General features: G+C 38.9%; 1 protein-coding gene across 1 annotated transcript; it reads right to left on the bottom strand.

Moving 5' to 3' along the window:
• Window positions 1–5,554: 5,554 nt before the first annotated feature.
• OTOP1 (otopetrin 1) lies at window positions 5,555–21,307 on the bottom strand. The gene is made up of 6 exons (XM_057426692.1): window positions 20,920–21,307; window positions 14,725–14,861; window positions 11,716–11,774; window positions 8,964–9,094; window positions 6,459–7,399; window positions 5,555–6,075 (listed from the first exon to the last, which is right to left on the bottom strand). Exons 1-6 carry the CDS (start codon window positions 21,203–21,205, stop codon window positions 5,905–5,907), a joined length of 1,725 nt encoding a protein of 574 aa, XP_057282675.1. The 5' UTR covers window positions 21,206–21,307; the 3' UTR covers window positions 5,555–5,904.
• Between the last annotated feature and the right edge of the window lie 153 nt (window positions 21,308–21,460).

Below are 21,460 nucleotides of genomic sequence, written 5' to 3'. Positions count from 1 at the left end.
GATATTTTGTTGCAGAATAAATTAGAATAAAAAAGTTACTGTGTTCTTGGTAATCCTGACTGTGTGTTGGTGTGGTTTAACCCCAGCTGACAGCTCAGTCCCACACAGCCGCTCACTCACACACACATCCCCAGTAGGATGAGGGGGGAGAATCGGAAGGGTAAAAGTGAGAAAACTTATGGGTTGAGGTAAAGACAGTGTAATAGGTAAAGCAAAAGTCACACATGTAAGCAGAGCAAACCAAAGAATTCATTCCCCACTTCCCACAATCAGGCAGGTGTTCAGTCATCTGCAGTCAAGCAGGGCTCTATCATGGGTAATTGTTGCTTGGGAAGACAAATGCCATCACTCCAAATGTCCTCCCTTGTCCTTCTTCTTCCTTCAGCTTTATACGCTGAGCATGGCATGGGGGTCAGTTGTCCCAGCTGTGTCCCCTCCCAACCTCTTGTGCACCACCAGTCTGCTCGCTGGTGGGGTGGTGTGAGGAGCAGAAAAGGCCTTGACTCCATGTAAGCACTGCTCAGCAGTAGCAAATACATCTCAGTGTTATCAATACTGTTTCCAGCACAAATCCAAAACATAGCCTGTCACTACTATGAAGAGAAATAACTTTGCCCCAGCCAGAACCAGCACATGTGAAAAGGAGCTGTTCCTCATTCTGATGTGATTAAAATGATAATGTGCTCCCTGGAATTAATGGGTCTATGTGCGATTTTCAGAAACTGGCTTTTAATTGCAGTGACATGCAAGCAAAGATGCATTGGAAAATAAATATGAAGCACTCACTGCTTGTGCAAGTTTTGATAGCAAATCTTGTGTGAAGATACTAAAGTGGGTTTGTTGCAAGTGAAGGAGGAAGACGGCAACTGGCTTTCCTGACATCCCTGTTCTTTCACAAATTTCCACCTACTACATTCATCTTTATTTCATAGCATGTTCATAGGCCTGAATTGTGCTCCATTTTTTTCTGGCAAGAACTAGAAAATGTGTTGGTAAAGATTTTACCAAAGAACATATTTAGAGGGTTGAAATTCAGGTCTCTTTTAGGTAAAAATAGTAGCAGAACCGCAGAACTGCAAGTTTTACTTTAAATCAGCCAAAAAAAAACAACAAACTTTAATGATTGACTATTGACATCAAAGTGAAACTTCAAGATCAAATTCATCCTTCAAACCTAATAAAGTCAACCCTGTTTTTTAAGGTTCCCATTACCAATTGCAGCTGCTTCTATTCTGTTTAAATACAAATCTCATTCATGTATTCACAGAATGAGGCCAATTCCTTGGGGACAAGAGCTCCCAGTGAATCCAATGAGCCAGAGCTGTACATACATCATCTCTAATCAGACAGAGCCAGGTAGGAAAATTTAAAAATGAATGTTTGTATTAAAATCTTGAAGCTTTTTATTTCATAGGATTTAGGTGAAATTTAATGAGTGCATGTTTGGTTTTCATAATATATCATATATAAGATGTGGTCAACCGTGTCCAGAAACTCATTTTGCAGGATGCAGAAATGAATCATTTAAGGGTATTTGCACATGACTGCACATAGACCCTCATATCTCTATTCAACCTGTGTTTTGCATACTGTCAGGTCACATAGAGAACAAATAACATTCGAGTAGCATTCATTGATTTTGCCAGGCTGCCTTCTGTCCTGCCTTATTACAACTTCAACAGGGCAATGACAGGCCTACTCTGATACAAGACATGGCATTACCTGTTAAAATGAAACATTGTTTGTAAAAGCAGAGCCAAGTAGTGTCCAGAAACGTCACCTTAGAGAAAGAACAAACCTTTTTAAAAGCCTTTTTCTCTTTATTCTTGCAAATGTGATTTATAAGCATTTGTTAATCTTATTAAGTTAGAAATTAAATTAAAACTTGTATTGGCTACACAAAATATTATCTTCAAGGTGACAAGTAAATTACCCTGGTCACATCGTTATGATTGAAATTTGCACTTCATTTTCTGCTAGAAACAAGTCCATCAAGCAACAAAGCCTTCACCTTAACTAAAATACTATATCTTTTATTTTCTTTTTAACCAAGTCCTGCTTCGTTCAGAGCTCTTGCAGGAAAAGGCAGAATAACGCAAGCAGGATATAATACTATGCGCTCCTACAGGAAAGAGCAGCTTAGATCCTGAAAGATGCTGCTCAATAGAAGAAGCAGTCAGCTTTTTTCTTTTTCACTGCAGTAATTAGTGTCACCAGGACCTTACATTCTCTAGTCAATGGAAAGAAGCATGTATTTAAATAACCTGGATAATTGCCCTCTCTGCTGTTCTCTGGAGCCATCTACTCCTTTGCACTAGTATAGTCCACTCAAAGTCTATGGATCACAAGTGGGCCATACAACAACACAGGAATATTTCCAAAATTGTGAAAATGGTTGGAAATCTTTTGAAATCATTAAAACTGGAAATTCAAAGAAACACCAGTAAAAGAAATGTTTCTTTTAGAAAGACTCGACCATGGCCTTCTTCCACCTTACAATTAGTGTCACTGACACTAAAAAAAAATTGGAAAAATGTATGATTATGCAAATTTGACTCTTTAGGCAAATACTTGAAGATTGTAGGTATCTTTTTGCACCTTAACAGCCTTTATTCCTGCATATGCATGAATTTAAAAGCTACCCAAGAATATATTATTGAATAAATGAAATTATCTAGGGTGGAAGGGAGTGGAAGAGTCTAACAAAGGATATGATGAACATCAGAGAATAGCTTTCTGATTAAGATGATGTAGTAAAAAAATCAGGATTCTTTACATACCAAGTGCACTTTGGAGTTGACTAAAGAAATTCCCTTAAGAATAAAAAAAAAAAAATCCCTTTCTAAATAATATTAAATTGGTCTCGACATTCCCTAAAGGTCTCTAGGTAGACCAACTGTCCCCTAGAGGTACCTCAGGAATATAGCAAGGCGCAGCTGTTAATAGCTCTCTCCTGGGTAAGCCAGCCCTCCTGCCTTCTGTCATATGCTTAAGCAGATAGGTAGACAGAAATAGGGTATCTTCGTGCTATTTCTTATATTTTAAAACCTGTGATAAATTTGTATTGTGATATATGCTAGAGAAAAACAAAAAAGAGACGTTTGAAAGCAGTTGTTTGAGCCAGTCAGGTTAGCATTGATCAGCAAGCTAAAGCTCACACTACAGCAACCTGATTACTGTTCTTGTCTGAAAATCTTTGATTCTAAAATGTTCAGAGCTTCATACTCGCAGTTGCTTCCAGAGTAGTTAAAATAAGACCCGATTCCAGAAAATATTCTGCATTTGGATGAAATAATTTTTTTTTAGAGAAATCCTGTTGCAGAAACCTTTTAAGTTTCTCAGGCTGTCATGGTTTAGACAAGTCTCTGGTCCTGAAACAGCACCGTGTAAGTCAGCAGGGTTTCATCAGTGCAGCTGCCAATAGCTGCCAAAATAGAATCTGCCAATTTGCATGTTCAGAGCATTTGTTTACTGCCAGACTTCTGCCTTAATTCACTTTTCTGAATAAACTTCCATTTCAGCATTCAAAATTAATTTAATATTGTGGACAACTTAAATTATTTTCATAGTAATGTTAAGAAACTGAAAGGGCTAAGGAATTGCAGATGAAATGTAACTAAATAAGCATGTAATTTATTTTTGAAACTTCAAAATGCATGCTGATTGTTTGTAATAGAGCATAGGGCCCTTTCTTGCATTAGGGATTAGGTAGCTCTGCTTTGGTTGAACACAAATGTTGGGAATCAGCTAAAGAGCACCAGTTCTAACTGAAGAATGACATGTGACCCATCCCACAGAAGCAGAGGAAGAAGATACAGACTTCTTCTAGCCATCTTCATGAGCACTTAAAAGATGAAGTGGAATTTATGGGCCTCCCTAATTAAATGATTTTTTTTTTTTTTCTGATGCCAGAATTAGTTGGAGTGCTGGTCCAACAGTTGTTCTGGAAGGAAGATTAAAGCTTTATTTGATTATCTGGGTGGCTCTGTTTACTGTATTTAAAGTGGAATCAGTCTGAGAGGCAACCGAGGGAATTGGCTAGAGCTGGTGTTTGCATGGACATAGGTGAGATCAAGCTACTGTGTGTGCTCAAGGGGAAAGACAGAAAATACTATTGTCTCGAATGAATATATGAACTAATGGAGATGTGACAGAAGGACATGAAAAACAGCCCTAGAGAAAGGCAGAGATTACAGCAATGTGATCAGGTGGTGACTCTTAAAAACCGCTTCAAATTGAACTGAAATTGCTTTGCTTAAGGAGTTCTCATGCTTAGGTTGATTCATTTAATTCAGACTTCACCTGAGACTTCAGACGAAAGTTGCTTTACTTGATCTGGCTTTTGCAAAAGGCAAAGGTGGTAGGAAAAATTCCCGTGTGTACCACCAACCAGAAAGGAAGATTAATTATGATATGAAGCGAGTCCTAGTGGCGATCAGGTAATTTATCGAATGGTCTGTGGTTGCCATCTAGTGGTATAAAGCCAAAGCTTTTGTTCTGCTGCTTAAGAGCAGACAAGGCTGCAGAAACCTGTCTCAGAAGCAGACCTCTCCCATTCAGACATACTCCTGCTGTCAGGCAGATGGTGGTGACAACTGTTTTACCGTCCTTTTAGGAGCTAGGTAGGGGCAGAAATTTTTCAGCCTTTCACCCACCAGGCTTAGGACTAGATCATTAATGTGCTAGCAAGGATTATCCAGTAATTGATCTATCACTCCCTGTTAGTATTCTGGTCGTTGTTCCAGTCTTTTGATATCAAGGTACATATTCTAAAATTATTCAGGTACCCAACTTTTCAATGGTTTCTGTGAGAAGTCAGGCAACTAATTATCCTAAGGATTTGAGATTATGTTCTAACAGCTTGTAAACCACACTTGTAAATCACACGTTTAAAACCTTTGGCCAAGGGCCCTCCAAATTTCTAGAGGCATTAGCTATGCTTTACAGCATCCCTGTATGAACATATATGATTATCTTCCAACCAGGACATTGAACTACAAAGCCATTAGCATTCATAAGCATTAGTTCATAAAAAAGTTGTACAGAGCATATACACCATTCAGGCAATGGAACATATATAACTAAACATAAACCTTAAGACTACTGCTTATTCTCTCTTAAAGCATTTCAAGAATGTGTGAATAAAGAATTGAGAGGATTAACTTTATTTCTCAGTTATGTTGTATAGTAAACACAAGACAAGGGAGATGCATTAATAGAAATATATTTTATCAGAAGAAATTATATACGGCATGATACCTAACCATACATGTTACTTCACCTGGATTTCTTGCTATACAGTTAAGAAAATAGTAACTATATATTGTTTTTTTTTTATCAGTATTCAGGAGGTTTAAACCAATTCCCACTTCCCATCTAAACAGCGATTTTTTTCAGGATTTACTATAAAAGCATTGCTAGGAATTAAGAGTTGGAGTTTTCATAATATCTCTGTGATCCAGGAGCAGCACTCAGTTTAGCTGTTCCTGGGATTTTTCCCTCTTAAATAATACAGATTTATTTTTTTTTAAAAGCCTCAGTGAATGAAAAGCCACAGTGAATGAAAACAAAGCAATACAAATTATATAGAGGAGAAATCCCAGATGATTAAAGCAAAGATTAATGAGACTGAATTAACTTTGCTACATAGAGTTAACCATATTAACACTAATATGATTCTGAAAAGTGTACCTATACAATAACACCACACATATAACAAAATACATGGAAGGAAAAAATAATTACATGCTATTAGCTACGGTCCCTTCTTTTTAAAGGAATTATTGAATCTTCCATGTATTGAGCAGCTGTTGCTATGTTCACTCATTCATTCATCCACTCATTCAGCTGCTACTTATTTAATTAATTATTCAATCAATTGTTCACTGAGGGACCCTATATGATCTATGTCTTACAATTGACCTCAAAGAGTGAGGCAGCTGAATGCATCCGATAGAAAATAGAGAAAGGCATCGCAAGGTTCACAACAATTATCCAAGGTTCAAAGCCAAAAACTATTTCTTCTAGTCCATTGTCATATTCTGGGCGGCACCCAAAAGCCGGTGGTATCCACAGCTGCAAGGAAAGAACGCAAGGCCAATATTAATCACCAGCAATACAAGTCAATAGCCCATAATGACTGTGACCCCACCGAACTGCAAATTGGTTTGAGAAATGCCTAAAAAAATCCTCCCTGTTGCTTCGAGGGCATACTGAAGAGGTTTCAGCCTCTGCTGCTGCTGCAGTTTTTGTACTACAATTAAAGCAAGCCTAGGCTCTCAGATTCCATGTTTAAATAAACTGTTCCCCAAAGGCAAAGTCACTTATTCTTTCAGAAGAAGAAGTAAAATTTACTTGCTGCAAACTATAGAGCTTTGTAATTTTAATATACTTATCAGACTTGAAAGGTTGGGAAGCTTTTGGCTATTAATTTCTGAATTATGTTCAAAATGTCTTACCGAAAGGTTGCAGAGGAATAAAAATGCAGCGATGTTCTTCAGAATTCTCTTGTGGTTAGTAACTGAGTTTCTACTGCAAAACGGGAAATCTGAGCGTGAATGCAAGACCAAACTATTTTCCTGACTTGCTTCTTCCTTGGCTCCACCACCACCATTTTCTCTCCCACAGATGCTGCTTTTAAACAAGCAGGGTACCTCCCCATCGTCACGAGTGGCTCTGTCATTGTAAATCTCTTTGTATGAGGGGGTAAGTGATAAAGTATTTCCCCTAGATATAGTCACTATTCGAAGAGTTTTAATATCATCATTCACCTTTTCCTGCTCACGGTGTATGGATTCAATGATGAAGAGGTTCTGAATATATTTCTCAATAATAACCAGGATGGAGTAGGGCAAGTTATACCAAGTGTATTTTGGATGCGCTTGAGCACAGATAATGGCAAGGATGGAGCCCCAGGAGAGGAGCCAGGACCCTGCAGCTGTGCCTACCAGCAGCTCTGCATCAAGTTTTCGAGCAGGGTTTTTTGAATTATCCAATGATCTGTCTTCCAGTCTGTAGATGAGAAGGGCAACAATTCCAGCTGTGCACATGAGAGCCAGCACAAAGATAGCATGCAAGTAAAACATAGTAAGTGCCAACTCGCTTTTGATTTTCGAACGTCCAATCTGGATTAAATACACTACAACTACGGCTATCGTGCTAATTAAAATGATTAGTCCAAAAATCATTCCAGCAGTTATGCCATGGAATTTGAATAGAGTTTTGTGTTGCTGGTGGTGCTCAACTTTGCGACCGATGTTCTTCCACAGGACATAGAGCATTGTGGATGCTAGGATGTGGTACTCTATATTAAAGGGATACAGGTAATATATTCCTTGAGAAAATATAGAGCAGAGAGTTGTTGTTGTGCAATTGCATTGAGGTGCATGATCATCTAAAACTAAAGGAGAGGAAGAGATTAGTTACATCCATTATAAAGATTTATCATTTGAAGTGAATAGATACAATATAAATAAAATAACAAAACATAAAAAAGGTAAGGTTTCAGTCAAACAACACATTACATGACCAAGTTGGCTACCTAAGAAAAGGTCTTGCCATTAAATTCATTAATCTAACAAAGCCTTTGCAGGTTCACTGTAGCGTAGTTTCTGACTTCACTGCTCACGCCCTGAGCAATAATAACATCATGAACAAATGCTGCATCAAAGTGCACCAAACTTCAGCAGGGTCTTGGTAAAAATGCTTTTTTATGACACAAAAAAAAAAACCAGATCCAAAGGGCTTAGAGTTCTCAGCCCTTCAGCTTAGAAGGCTTTTATAGAAGCCCAAAGACCTGTGGATCAGATCAAGGACAAACTCAACAAGGAAAGGGCTCAGTTCTACTCTGATTTTTTATCAATTTGCATAGTGTGATTTCTAATACCAAACCCACTTTATTAAAATGTTGTTTCTGTCTACAAAAGAGGCCAAGTAAGCCACAGATACTTTTAGTCCATGTCCCAGTATAGTTTTAAGGTTAAAAAAAAAAAAAAAATTAAAAATCAGCCTTCTCCTTTTGAGAAAAACTAGAGGAATTATGAAATCCTGATCTCTCTGCTGTGCAGTCACTTGCATTGTAAACCCCTGAAGTATCTCAATGAACAATTACTCATCTTTTCAAAATATATGTATTTAATGTACATTTTCACAATGTATGTATTTATACATGTGTAAATGCACATGCTGAAGAACACATTTTTAGGCACTGATCTCAGATGTGCACCTGGAAGTTTTTCATTTGTTTTCTATAATTTTAGAAGAGAAGAGGAAATGAGAAAGTTGGAATTGTTTTGTCTCAAGCACACTGTGTTAAGAGATGACAAAAAACTGCTTTTGCAGTGGATATTTTAATGCCAGACTTGTCTTGCAGATCACTACTTCGCTCCCCCTTCTTTCAGAAGCTATTTCTCACAGTTCATAATTGTGTAATGATTCTGGTAGCAGAATAATAAGATGTAATATAAGGAAACTGCTTCTATTTAACTAGTAGAAATATCAAGAAGAGCCGCTAACTTTTGATTTACCTGCTCTCACCTAATGCACCAAGATTATGGCCATAGACTTAAACTCAAGAAGTTTCGCCTCAGCATGAGGAAGAACTTTACATTGAGGGTGGCAGAGCACTGGAATAGGCTGCCCAGGGGGGTTGTGGAGTCTTCCTCTGTGGAGACATTCAAAGCCACTCTGGACATGTTCCTGTGTCACCTGGGTGACCCTCCCCTGCAAGGGGTTGGACTAGATTATCTCCAGAGGTCCCTTGCTACCTGGATCATACACATGATAATGATAATGATCATATAACATTTCGTTATGATCTGAACTATCAGCTCACTGCCATTTGTCCAGGAATGACTATGCTCACATAGTCGTGAATGACCCAGCCCCATCCTACAGTGAGAAAGTATTTTGTACAAGAGTGTGTTAGAGCACGAATTCCAAAATGTACCAACCTTTTCACTTACCTATTGTTATGTTCCCAAAACCAAGTGTGATTAGTCTTTCCTTATGTTCATTCAGTTGATGTTTTGACTCTGTTAACACTCCATTTGTCCACAGGAGCAAATTTGTGAACACAGAATGGATAACTCCAAACCTACAAAATGAGGTAATTACTGAAGGAATCTGCACAGCGTATATCTCCACATAGGTTAAATTAAAGGGATTAACTTTCTGCAGACAAGCTACATGGCACTATTTATTTGTCAGTGCAGTGGAAAAAGAAATCATAACTGATCTCTAAAGATGTTCTGTAATGGAGCACAATGAATGTTAGACTTCCAAAATTTACAGAAATACAATGGCCTAATGTATTAAAACATTAATAGGATGCTGTTATTAGTTGCTAGGTTTTACTCTTTGGGCTGGACAAGTTTCATGTTAATGACAGGGATTGCACAGTCTAAACAGGGTTAATATTTTGCAAGCCATATGTCAAAGCCTTCTGCAGTGCTTCTTCATACTCACTGTGGCTGGTCTTTCTTCACAGATACCTCCTTCTCTAACTTCTGGGCTATGCATTTTTGCCTCCTGGAAAGAGTGAAAGCTAACAGAGGGCTTTATTCCATTCAAAGTATTGGTACAGTGAGGTAGGACTTGATGCATTTTTGAGACTCTTGGTCTCTGACAAGCCATTTCAGGCTTTGTGAAACAGAATAGCATTAGTGAAAGAAGTGGGTTAATGGTTCTGAACTTCCTAACAAAATCCACACAATAGTTCTCTGTTGCCCAGCACTCATCACTCCACTTTTGTAGAAAGCTGTTGTACCTCTTTCCAAGGCACAATTCTATCACCTACCATTCTGCCAGGCATGGTTCTCCTGCACCCAAAGCTGTTAACGTTTCTTCACCAAGAACAGTTCCTTATTACTACACTGTTCTCAGTGAGAAACTTGCAGTTAGGGATTTTTAAAACCTACTTATTAACCAAGCTGATTTCAGCAGCTGACATTGCAAAGCCGTCTGTGGTCACCCTCCTCATTGGCATGGGGCTTGAACACTTGCCCAAGAGAGCAGAACAAACAGAGAACCTGCACCACAGATGATATTTCTAAGTAAATTTATTTTACTTCCTATAGAAACTGGTCAGCTCATTGACAATTTGAGGTAAGTATTTTTAAAGTGACTGTGTTTTCTTATTTATGTTCTATGTACAGATAAACTACATTAATTCACCTCACAAAACCAAAAAACACATCGGAGCTGGCTCTGCTGCCTCCCACACTAGTCCTCAGTTCTATAAGAAATGTGTGTATTCGGCTGTTTCAGGGGGGACACATCAGTTACACTGCAAGAACCAAGTTCTTGTGTCAGAAACATGCACAACCCTTACAGATTTGGGCACATAAGATACCAGCAGGGAGGTTGTGTTTCCCAGTGTATTTGCACAGTTGCATCTACCACAGCTGACTGGTGTGCTTGACGGGCTTGAGGGATGGGATGCCATCCAGAGGGACCTGAGCTTGAGAAACGGGCTCATGTGAACTTCATGAGGTTCAACAAGGCCAAGTGCAAGGTCCTGCACTGGGTCAGGTCAACCCCCAGTATCAATACAGGCTGAGGGATGAAGGGGTTGAGAGCAGCCCCATGGAGAAGGACCTGGGGATACTGGTGAATGAAAAGCTGAACATAAGCCAACAATGTGCACTCACAGCCCAGAAAGCCAACCGTATACTGGGCTGCATCCAAAAAAGGATGGCCAGCAGGTCAAAGGAGGTGATTCTGACCCTCTGTTCTGCTCTGGTAAAACCTCACCTGGAGCATCACATCTAGCTCGGGGGTTTTCAGCATAGGAAAGACATGGACCCGTTGGAGTGGGTCCACAGGAGGGGCACAAAAATAACCAAAGCAATCAAACACCTCTGCTAGGAGGAAAGGCTAAGAGAGTTGGGCTTGTTCAACATGGAGAAGAGAAGGCTCCAGGGAGATCTTATAGAAGCCTTCCAGTATCTAAAGTGGGCTTAGAAGAAAGATGGGGACAAAGTTTTTAGCAGGCCCTGCTGCAACAGCACAAGGGGCAATGGCTTTAAACTAAAAGAAGGGAGACTTAGACTAGATATAAGGAATAATTTTTTTACAACAAGGGTGATGTAACACTGGCACATGCTGCCCAGAGAGGTGGTAGATGTCCCACCCCTGGTAGCATTCAAGGTCAGGTTGGACAGGGTTCTGAGCAACCTGCTCTATTTGAAGATTTTCCTGCTTATTGCAGGGGAGTTTGCTCTAGATGACTTTTAAAGGTCCCTTCCAACCCAAACTTTTCTACATTTCTTTGTTCTAGTTCCAAATAGTGATTTCCATAAAAATCAATAAAAATACTTCTGACATATTGCACTGACTGCAGGTTGCTGATCCAGATTCCCTTTCAGTAAGTAAATAAAGAACACATAATATAGTGCATAATGCCAAGACATATACATGATGCTTCCTTCCTTCAAAAAAATCTGAATGACAGTGGTATCATACATTGCCCATTTCCCTCTCTCATGAGAAAAATGTATGTATTCTCTGAGTATTGTATATTATAAAATATAAACACAGATTATAAGGGTAAATGGATTTACTTTCTATTTAACTGCTCTGTTGCTTTCTAGTTAACACAGTCAGGAGGAGAATCAATCTCTGTAAACTTTTACTGTCCCTCATACAGTCAAATTGTAAGTGTTGAAGCACACCTACAACTATTAGCATTCCATGTAAGGATCGGATCCCCTTTACCTTTCAAGTGTTTTGAAAGACTGGATAATATCCTTTGCATGGCACCACAGAAAGTAGACCTAAATGAAATGAATGCAGAGAAATGTCATTACACCAATGAGCATGTGTGACACTCAAAAAGGCAAGTGCATCTGTAGACAAAAACACTAATCTTTAAATCCTCTGATGATTTAAACCAAGGTAGCTCCATCATCTGGCATGTGAAATAACTCATGCTTTCCTGTGACATTCACTCAGAACATCTCTGGCATGAAGAGCCTGAGATTTCTTGTATGCAAAGTCTGTGGCTCAGTATGACTTCCCAAAACATATTTTGCTTCTGTATCTGGATAGGGTTTTACTTCAATGACAAAGGAAATAAAGCTACCAGAGGTGGACATCAATATAATTACTGCAGGGCATGGCTTGAATAATTTATTGAATATATACAATTTTATTGAGGGAGAGAGATAAGTGAAAGGATGCCAGACTCTATTAATAAAACAGTGGACACCCAAGAAGCAAGAGAAAAGTTTGTACTATCAGTCTGAGACAAGAACATTAAGAACACAGCAGTTGCACACAAGGATAGTGCAGAAAGCTCATCTGGACAATAAAAAAGTGAGATAACAGTACTGATTTAGCAAGTAAAGGAAAAAGAAGCATAAAACTGGGACAATCTGTTTGTGGGAACATAATGGAGATCTCAGCATAGAGATTGCTGCTGTCACAAACCCAGTTTCAAGTGCTGATAAATGCAAGGAGAATGATACCAATATTATTCAGGGATGTTAGGGTACAGTTGGGAGTCCCATTCACTCAGAATAGCTCCTATGATACTGAGCTTGACAGTAGGTGAGCTATTAGGAGAGAAATGGTCCAAAAGTTTTCTCTTAGAAATCTGCCTGGTTTGGTGTTCCAGAAATGGTCTGGAAAGTGCAAAGAACTTTGGGTTCTTTTTCAGTAATGAGAGTAACTGGAAGTCCATTTTATCACTAAATATGCCAATTAATGTAGGGTGCCTGTGCCACCCAGCACTGAAATGTTCATTCACTCCCCTGCTGATGTGTTTATCAAAAGGAGGTGTGAGGACTGTAAAACTCTAGATGTAAAGACTAGAAGATATAATGGAAAATTCAACTTAAATCAAACAAATTGAAATTAGCACCTTACTCTCATCTAATGCCACATTCAATTTCCTGTACTGGGATAGGTGCAGTAAAATCTAACAGCAGAGGTGGAAGTATTCATCAAAATTTAAAAAACAACATAAGTTTTGAAGACCTGTTCAGACGTTAGAGTCAAGAAGACAAAAGTCAGTAAAGTAAAGATATAGCATAAAATACAATATTTGTTCACAGAGTAGTCATTGCCCCAAAGGAACAAAGGCTGTGCATTATGTGAAAGAGCGTAATACACAACATCATGCACAGCCTGCCTTGGAAGGGCAGGTATGTGTTAGTTCATTGCTTGCACAGGTGCAGTATGTAAAACAGTCCCAGTTCTATGCTTCTTTCTCTTTTACTTGCTAACTCAGTAATGTTATCTCTTTATTATTTGTTAATTTAACGGCACATATCAGGATGCCTCATTTAGTGTAAAACACAAGAGAATCTGACACATATTCTGTAGAAAACACATCTTTCAGTGTTTAGATGACACATAGTTAGGGATGTTCCCCGCTGTTATTTCATCCTGCATTTCAAAGACAGGATTAGATTTGTCTGAGGTAAGAAGTAGCTGTTAAATCACTTTTTAACTTTTTCTTTGATTGCTTAGGCAAACATTCAAGCTTTCAGTTTTTAAGCTAAGCAGATGATAAATTCAACAACATTGGGTGATGTAAAATTTAAATTAGAATTCAATTTAAATTAGTTCCCTTTGTTCAGCATTGTTAATACGCTGTTTCTTCCACACTCAAGTTCAGAGTAGCCGGAAACCTTGTCAGCCTAGGTTCACTGAATGCAATGAAGAATGCTGTGTGCAGATCAGCAAGGAAAAAAGTCTTAATTTCTTTGGTTTGTTTTCAGAGGTAAAGCAAAGAAAGTGCACTACACAGAGAATAGATATTACAGGAATGTGAAATTAAGATTATTTCAACCAAAACAGAATTTCACCCTCAGAGAAAAAAATACAAGAGATCACAGTTACTGCTTAAATTTCAATGCTTTTTTTTTTCTTAGAGAAAGGAGAAAAATGAAGGTTGTTCAAATGCTCATTTCCATGTAACTACAACTGCTCAGAAAAACTTTCTGTTCTTTCTGAATGACTTACTGATTGTGGGAAGTGCATTAAATGACCTGGCTATAAGTGAGTATCTCAGTTGAGTGGCTTTTTCTTTTTTTTTTCCTACAAATCTGCTGACAGGGACTCAAAGAAATTCACGTGGTAAGCAATCAGCTATGGAGTATACAATATAGACCTCAAACCTTACAACAAACAAGTAGCTAGAATATTTTACAGGAGTCATTATGTTTGCTACTGTGCAGCCACTCATAAGCATGCCCAAATGCTTCTAGAAGGAAAATCCACATTTGTTTGTTATAGGAAAGGTGTGCAAGTATTTTATAACCAGCCAGGAAAGGTTTTTTCCCTTTTGAACTATCAGGCCTCCACCCCTAAACTGCAATGAGGCATCAGGATAGATCGAATTGAACTTGTCTGGCAAGTCCTACCTACAGAAACAAGTGAATTGTCTTCAGCCAAGCTGCTCATTTCAGCCTGAAATTTCTGAAAGTTAATATTTAATTTGAACTAGAATTAAACCAATGTAACTTCAGTTCCAGAAGAGCATTTTTTGATTATTTCTTTTTTGAACCCATGTGAATTTTACAGCTGATCGATTTCAGGTTGCAAAGCCTGAATTTACACATAGAAAGGATATACATGAACAAGAACTTAGCCCTCGGAAGTATCCTGTGATATGCTTAGAAATGAAATAAGTGTAAAATCCATTGATGACAAGAAGATAAAATATATTCTTGGTAAGAAATACAGATATAATGTAAAACTGCAACCAGTAACTTTTACCTGTAAGATGGTGTGCACAGCATGTGTAACAGGAAAAATGCCCTCAGTTGGTGATAAACAGTTTGAAAAATCAATATAATATCCAATTTTAAAAGAGTCCAGAACTAAAGTAATCACTGCAAACAATGTAATCCCACCTGCAAGTGAAAAAGATATTAGAAAACATTAATATACAGTTACAGTGTCCAGAGACAACTTGTACAATATACTGAAATCTGTTTAGGGAAATAAAAGCCAATCAATATCCGTATTCTTGCTGAGGGAAATACAAGTAGATCAATCTTCATGAAGATAATTGTCTCAATGTAGTAAGTCCCTCTAATGCGTGAAAGCCTCTGCCCCATATGTTATGAAAGCACATCACAGTACACACCTTGCACAGCCAGTTTAGAGGAGCCAGCCCAGCAATGGGCAGGACCTGGAGACACTCAGCACCTCGCAGATGGCTCCTGGCTCCCTGCAAGGTCAGCCTCTCAGGTAACGGTAGCACTGAAGCAACCGTACAGCACATGAATTAACGCTCTATAGAGCCCCATTGCAAACTAGACAGTTCCAGGGAGCTGAACAATCATGTTACAGTCTCCTGGCCCAAGAGCTCGACAGTAAGAAGTAACACAATCACTTGGTATGCCTTCCCCATGGTTCCGGAGGTTACGCTTTAAGTCAGGGACCAGAACTACAATGAGCTGTAGGGCTTGTTCTCCTAGACAGGAATCAAAGATTTCATTTCACTATTATTTCCACACATACACAAAAGAAACCCTGATGAGTTCCTCTATGTATTTTGTATCCTAAAGAACTTTCAAAATACATGTTTCCCTTTGTTTATTTTCTTTTTCTTTTCAGGAATGTAAATGTGAAAAACTTATTCTGGGAAGCTACACGATAATACAACATATATTACTAAATTACTGGGTTTGTACCTGTATGGCCAAGCACCACTGGCAATAAAATTACTGAACTAAACTCCAGAGACTTCATTTGTTTTTTGTTTTTTTTCCCTCTTCAGGCTTTCACTGGATTTAACTTGGGTTCATTTGAATTAAGACTACATAAAAATCTATCAAGAGACCTTAACTGGACCTTAAGATCTAGATCGGCATCATTATCTTCATTCTTCTTTGTAATTCCCCACTGAATAAATAATATGACTTGTGTTGATTTTGATGAATATTTAACATTGTTAAAGGACCATAACCTAACTTCCTTATAAGCACCATGTTCCACTTGAGTTGTGTTAATAAAACATAACACTACTTTAATAATTTATTTAGTTAATAATACATTTATTGTTAAAGTTGCATTGATAAAAATTAAGTATAAATGTTAAAATATAATGTATTTTTTGTTAGTATTTCATTGATCCTTTAAAATTAAACAAAAATAAACTTCATTTATTTTAACCACAAGGTTATGAATTCCAGTAGGATTTCATGTTTCTGTTTTACAATTTCTTATAATAAAAACAATGTCAAAATACTGACAGTGTAATTTCTACCAAGAGATAGAAACCTTTGCTCTCATATTTCAAAATCTAAACCCCCTGCTCTGTACTTCATGAATGTGTATAAGCCCATGTATATTGTTTATATATGCTTATTTTGTATTATCTCTAACACATGTAACAGGACTGCAGCCCATATGTAAATAGATGTGCCATTTTCATCATGTATATACAGCAAATGGCATCATAAAATGCAAAATTCTAGGCTACTCTTGAGATCAAATCATACGTTCTCTTCCTTATTTAAAGAATTTTAATTATTCTAAAATAAATGAGAGTTGATTCTTCTGAAAGAGCTTTACCTGAGGTAATTGGAGCTGCTCTGGGCAAGGTGTTAAACCAGATGACCTTAAGAAGTCCCTTCCTACTTAAATCTTTTTTATGATTGATTCTATGAGTTATGGTTTATTTAGAAAGTATGCAGGAAACAGACTGTTTGGTGGGAACTGCAAGCCGTCCTGTTCCCGCTATGTAGATAATTAAAGAAGAATTGCTGATAGTGCACCTGGGCCTTGAGTAAGCCAGGGAGTGTCTGGGTGCAAGGTCGGGCTGGAAAACAGCCTGGGGAGTGATTGTTTATAGAATGGAATTTATAGTGACTGAAAACAGTCACTGGGAATAATGTAGCTGCTGTTTGGTTTTATGGCTCAGACCCACATCTGTATGCTAAATATTGCCATGCTAGAGTGAATAAAGTGGAACTAGCTGTGAAAGCAGTGTGTGTGTGTGTGTGTTTAGCCTCTTTCTTTACAGATGCTGCACTGTTTCACTTTTCTCTGAAATATGTCTGTAAGAGGGACTCAATTGGTATTATAATTGTTTCAATAAGAAGGTAAATGCTATCATCTGAAGCAAAAAGATTATAAAAATCTTCCACAATTACTCTACAGGTAATTGTGCATATGTTGCCTTTACCGAGTATTTTAGAAAGGTATTTAATTCCCTACTCATGACACTAGTAAGTTAATTTCCCAATGAATTCATGGTGTGGGATCAAGCCCTGAGGAAGTGCTGTAGTGAAGTAGCAATGTCAGAGCAAAATGGGTGGAAAATGTTTTATAATGTAAAATTTCTGCATCCTTGCTTCCATTACTCTTGAGAGAGGCTCATCAGAATAGGATCACATGGGACTTGTTAACTAAAAGGAATGGGAGGAGGGAAGGCAAGACAAGGCACAGATTTGGGGTTAAATTCACAAAAATAAAGAGCAAACTCAGATTAGTGATCTGTCTCGTGCACCGCACACACATCTTGTCTTTACAAGGATGACTTGTACTGTAGTTCTACTATGTCTTGTTTCCTTTCCACAAGATCAGTGTTTCAGTCGAATAGTTTTACACCCATGTCCAGCAAACCACTGGGGGGGGGGGGGGGGGAAGAAACCACCACCAGCAACAATAACAAAAACCAACAACAAAACAACCCCATCAAGTTTTTTTCACATTGAGTACTTTGATTTATTCCTTAGTATCTCTCTTCATGTTTCCTTTACATCCATCAGAGATTAGTGGGGTTCAGTCCGTTCCCATTCAAATCTATAGTTTTGCCATTGTCCTCTAAGGATTAGAAGACTTTATATGACTCATTTCTTTTAATATTTGATTATTTCATTTATTCAAATGATATCTTGATGTTTCTGGCAATCACACAGGTGGTCACTCTGTAAGCATATACTAAGTGTCCAACATGAATATTTAAGGAGCTTCAAAAGAAAATGACCATACTAATTTGCTTAGTCAAAAATCAAAACATAACATATAATGACCGTACATAATGGTATGCTAATGGTTTCCATGTTAACTTTCTCTGATGGGAGCTTCAGGATTATGTACTAATACCAAATACTGGACAAATACCAGTAATTACAAATAAGGGAGTTAATTCCACTGTTCTGCTATTTTTATTTAAAAGTTAAACATGAAATGATTGCTATTGAGCACTTTATTATTTAAAAAAAAAAGAAAAAGAGGTATTTTTCAAAATATTCATTGAAACCTGTATATTTGAGGAGATCAAGAATAGGATTTTCAATATTGCTAAGTGCTGCTTAGTTCTATTAACCATCAAGACAAAAAAGAAAAAAGCCATAATGATACAGTTGCAAAAATGTTATTCTAAACTTGAAATATTTTTCAAATAATGGGTGGTCCAATGCAAGCAGTAAAGAGATACAAGTTGAAGTCTGCCAAAAGCTTTGTAACTTTTTTGTTGACTCGCTGCTTATGTTAAACAGATGCTGTGCTGCTGGAGAACGTGATAAAGTAAAGCCATTGGTGAAGCCAATTGATTTTCGTTTTGTCCTCTTTGGCTCACTTGGCTGAACTTCCAAATAATGGTAGGAGAGCTTTTCCTAACAGGGGATGAACTCAGGGGAGTAGGCCAAGGAAAGGACTTCCTGCTTCCCTGTGATTACAGGGTCAGGAAAACTGTACCTTGTTAAAGACAAAGCTCCCCCTGAAACTTTTCCCACACTCAGACTGTAAGAGTGGCTCCTGATCTACCACACAAGCACAAAGACAAGCGTGCTCCAGGGTTCAAGCAAGTTGATGTGTTGGTACAAAAGGCTCGAGGAAATCTTTCTGTGGGCAAAAATTCTTGTAAATTGACCATCTGTCCTTCTAGTGTTAACCAGTTTGTTAACTCATTTTTTTGTTAAATCATTCTATTTCAACATGTGTCGCAGCAAAACGCTCTACTAGTACTACTCCTTTAGTTACTAAAGTTATATTCACAGTTTGAATGGAATCATGGAAATACATTCATTTCAATCTGTTTAACACATTCGCTCTCACAACCAGAGCAAGGAGTTACTCTTCAAATGGAGCTGATAAAGCTAGTAAAAAAACGCAGCAAGCTTTCTGTGGAAAGACTTGATGAAAATTTGCCCTGCCCTTCTCCAATTTGGACTTTTAGTCTTTCAGATAAAAGATCTCTATGACAAAACCATTGATAAAGAGGGCAAGGGAGTTCTTGGCAGAGGAATTGCTACCTGGGTTTTTCCTTAGCTCAAATAAGTTTTCTTTCATCAACAGAGGATAAAGGAGTTGTACAGGCTCCTTGTAATTACAAGAAACTTCCAAGCATATGAAAATGTAGGTCTCTCCCTAAGGGTGAATTTGTTGAATTGCAGCCTAGACATCCAAGAGAAGCCATGGAAGCCGCACCACTTGAGAAGCTAGTACAAAGAGCCACCCTGTGCTGGGAAAAGAAATGGATAAGGTAACCTAGTAGTTCAATCCAGTATCTTATTTCTAAGTTTCTGTGACTCCTTATACCCTGTAGGACAAATGAAATGCTGTGAATGCTGTGCCAAAAGAAAAAGGGCAGGGGTCCTGCTGTAGGAGAGGAAAGGCACCCTCTAAATAACAAAAGCATAGCTTGGTCCAAAATAGGATTGAGTTAAGCCCTGCATTAATGAATTTCGGGAGGTTGTAAGCCACATGAGCCAATAAATGAAAAATGACTGAGAAGTGATTGTTGTTTTGGAAAACAGTGAATAATCGAGGAGAACAATTTAACAGTTGTTACATGAACTCCATACATCTCAGGAGAGAGTCCACAGACCATGGCTGTATGCTAGACATTAAAAGAAGAAAGTAAGGTTTCCCTGCGCAATTCATACAGCACAACTGTTAACAGCTGCAAAGAAAATGAAAGACACACAAGCACCGAGACCGAGAACAAATGACATTTCCACAACACAACCTTACTTCTCAAAATATCCAGGTTTTAGATGATCCTGCGATTTTCATTTCGATACATCATTAGCTGCTGCGATAATTAACTGTCGTCTCATTGCTAGAAGGTAGGAAATATTTTATGGAAAAGATGTCTTACACCACTCCACTTAAAATACTTACTTTCCAACCTAGCATTTACAGTGCTGAGACTGGAAAAGAGATTGGTAAAATGGGGCTTGCCTATTACTCTACAGGGTGCTGATGTAGGTTGTTTCTTTTTCTTGGGATCCAGAAACATATCATTGCTGTCACTATTACCCTGTAAGGTTTCCTCATCTACCTTCTCTAAATACATGTACATATCCTCACCCTAGTACACACCAGACTCTGCACAGAGGGGCCATCGCATCCCACCACTGCCCTTGAAGACTCCTACAAGCTAATGCTAGCTTTAGATTCCTTGTTCGGATGTTTTATGTACTAACCTACAAACTGATCTGGCCAGGGAATTTTGTCCTCTTCTAACTGCAGGTGTTTCTAAGGCATCGCTGTGCACATATAAATGGGAATCTCTACATACATTAGTATAGAGAGCACTTGAGGACTTTTCTGACTAAAGTAGCCTAATTGGATTACGTTGTCTGGAAAAGGTGATAATTCCAAAAGGATTGCATGACACCAACAAAACTGCCTCCTCCACTAGCTGTATTTTGTTTTTCAAGTGTTGCCACACCAGCCTGGTAAGGAAAAAAAGGCACTGGAGCTTTCAGCACTGTAAATGGTAGGTTGGAAAGTGTAGATGTTTAGCAAACAGCTTTCCCATACAATCTCCTAGTGTGTTCAGCTTATGCATATATTTACTTTAGAGCGCACTGCATGTGCATTAAATTCATGAATACCAGGATGCCTGCTGGTAGGGATGGAGAGGGTAACAAAGTGGTAGCAGAGACAGGCGATGGCACAGATGCTCCCAGCTCGGTACCACACCTTGTGCCACCAGCCAGTACTCACACTTCAGCCAGCGGGCTCCAGCGTGCGTGTCCTTGTCCCGGATCAGCCTCCTCTGCGTACAGCTCCTGCAGAGGTACCACAGCATCCACAGGAGCTGGATGAGCATCAGCGTGATGAGGTAGGAGAGCAGGTGGCTCTTGCTGATGCCCACAGCATGCACAGCCCAAGCGAATGTGAGCAGCAGTCCGGCCAGGAACAGGTTGATGCCGTACTGGCTACTGAGGATCTCGGCGTTTTTCTGCGGGTAGCTGCCGCCAAGGGAGGGGGAACCGACGGCTTTCTCCATCGCCCCGCCGCCCTCCAGGTGCTGCAGGCAGGCGGTCTCGCTTCCCCCGGGGAGCTCCGAGGCTGCGGGCTGGCCCGTCCTCCACCGGCGGCTGGGGGCGGAGCGGGGTCGCCGGCCCTCACCGTGCCGCAGGGCGCCGGCTGAGGGAATCCCTGCTGCTGGGGAGCCTGGGCTACCCATGGAGAAGGCAGGCTGCCGGGGGGAGTAAAGGCTGCCGAGGTTTTACGGGGTACGGTTGTTTTAGCATAGACTGAG

Source organism: Pezoporus wallicus, unplaced genomic scaffold (genome assembly GCF_028554395.1).
Source record: "Pezoporus wallicus isolate ANWC-B61680 ecotype Strahan unplaced genomic scaffold, APGP_CSIRO_Pwel_v1 scaffold_13239, whole genome shotgun sequence".
Taxonomy (NCBI): domain Eukaryota; kingdom Metazoa; phylum Chordata; class Aves; order Psittaciformes; family Psittacidae; genus Pezoporus; species Pezoporus wallicus.
This window is presented reverse-complemented; position numbering and strand designations above follow the sequence as displayed.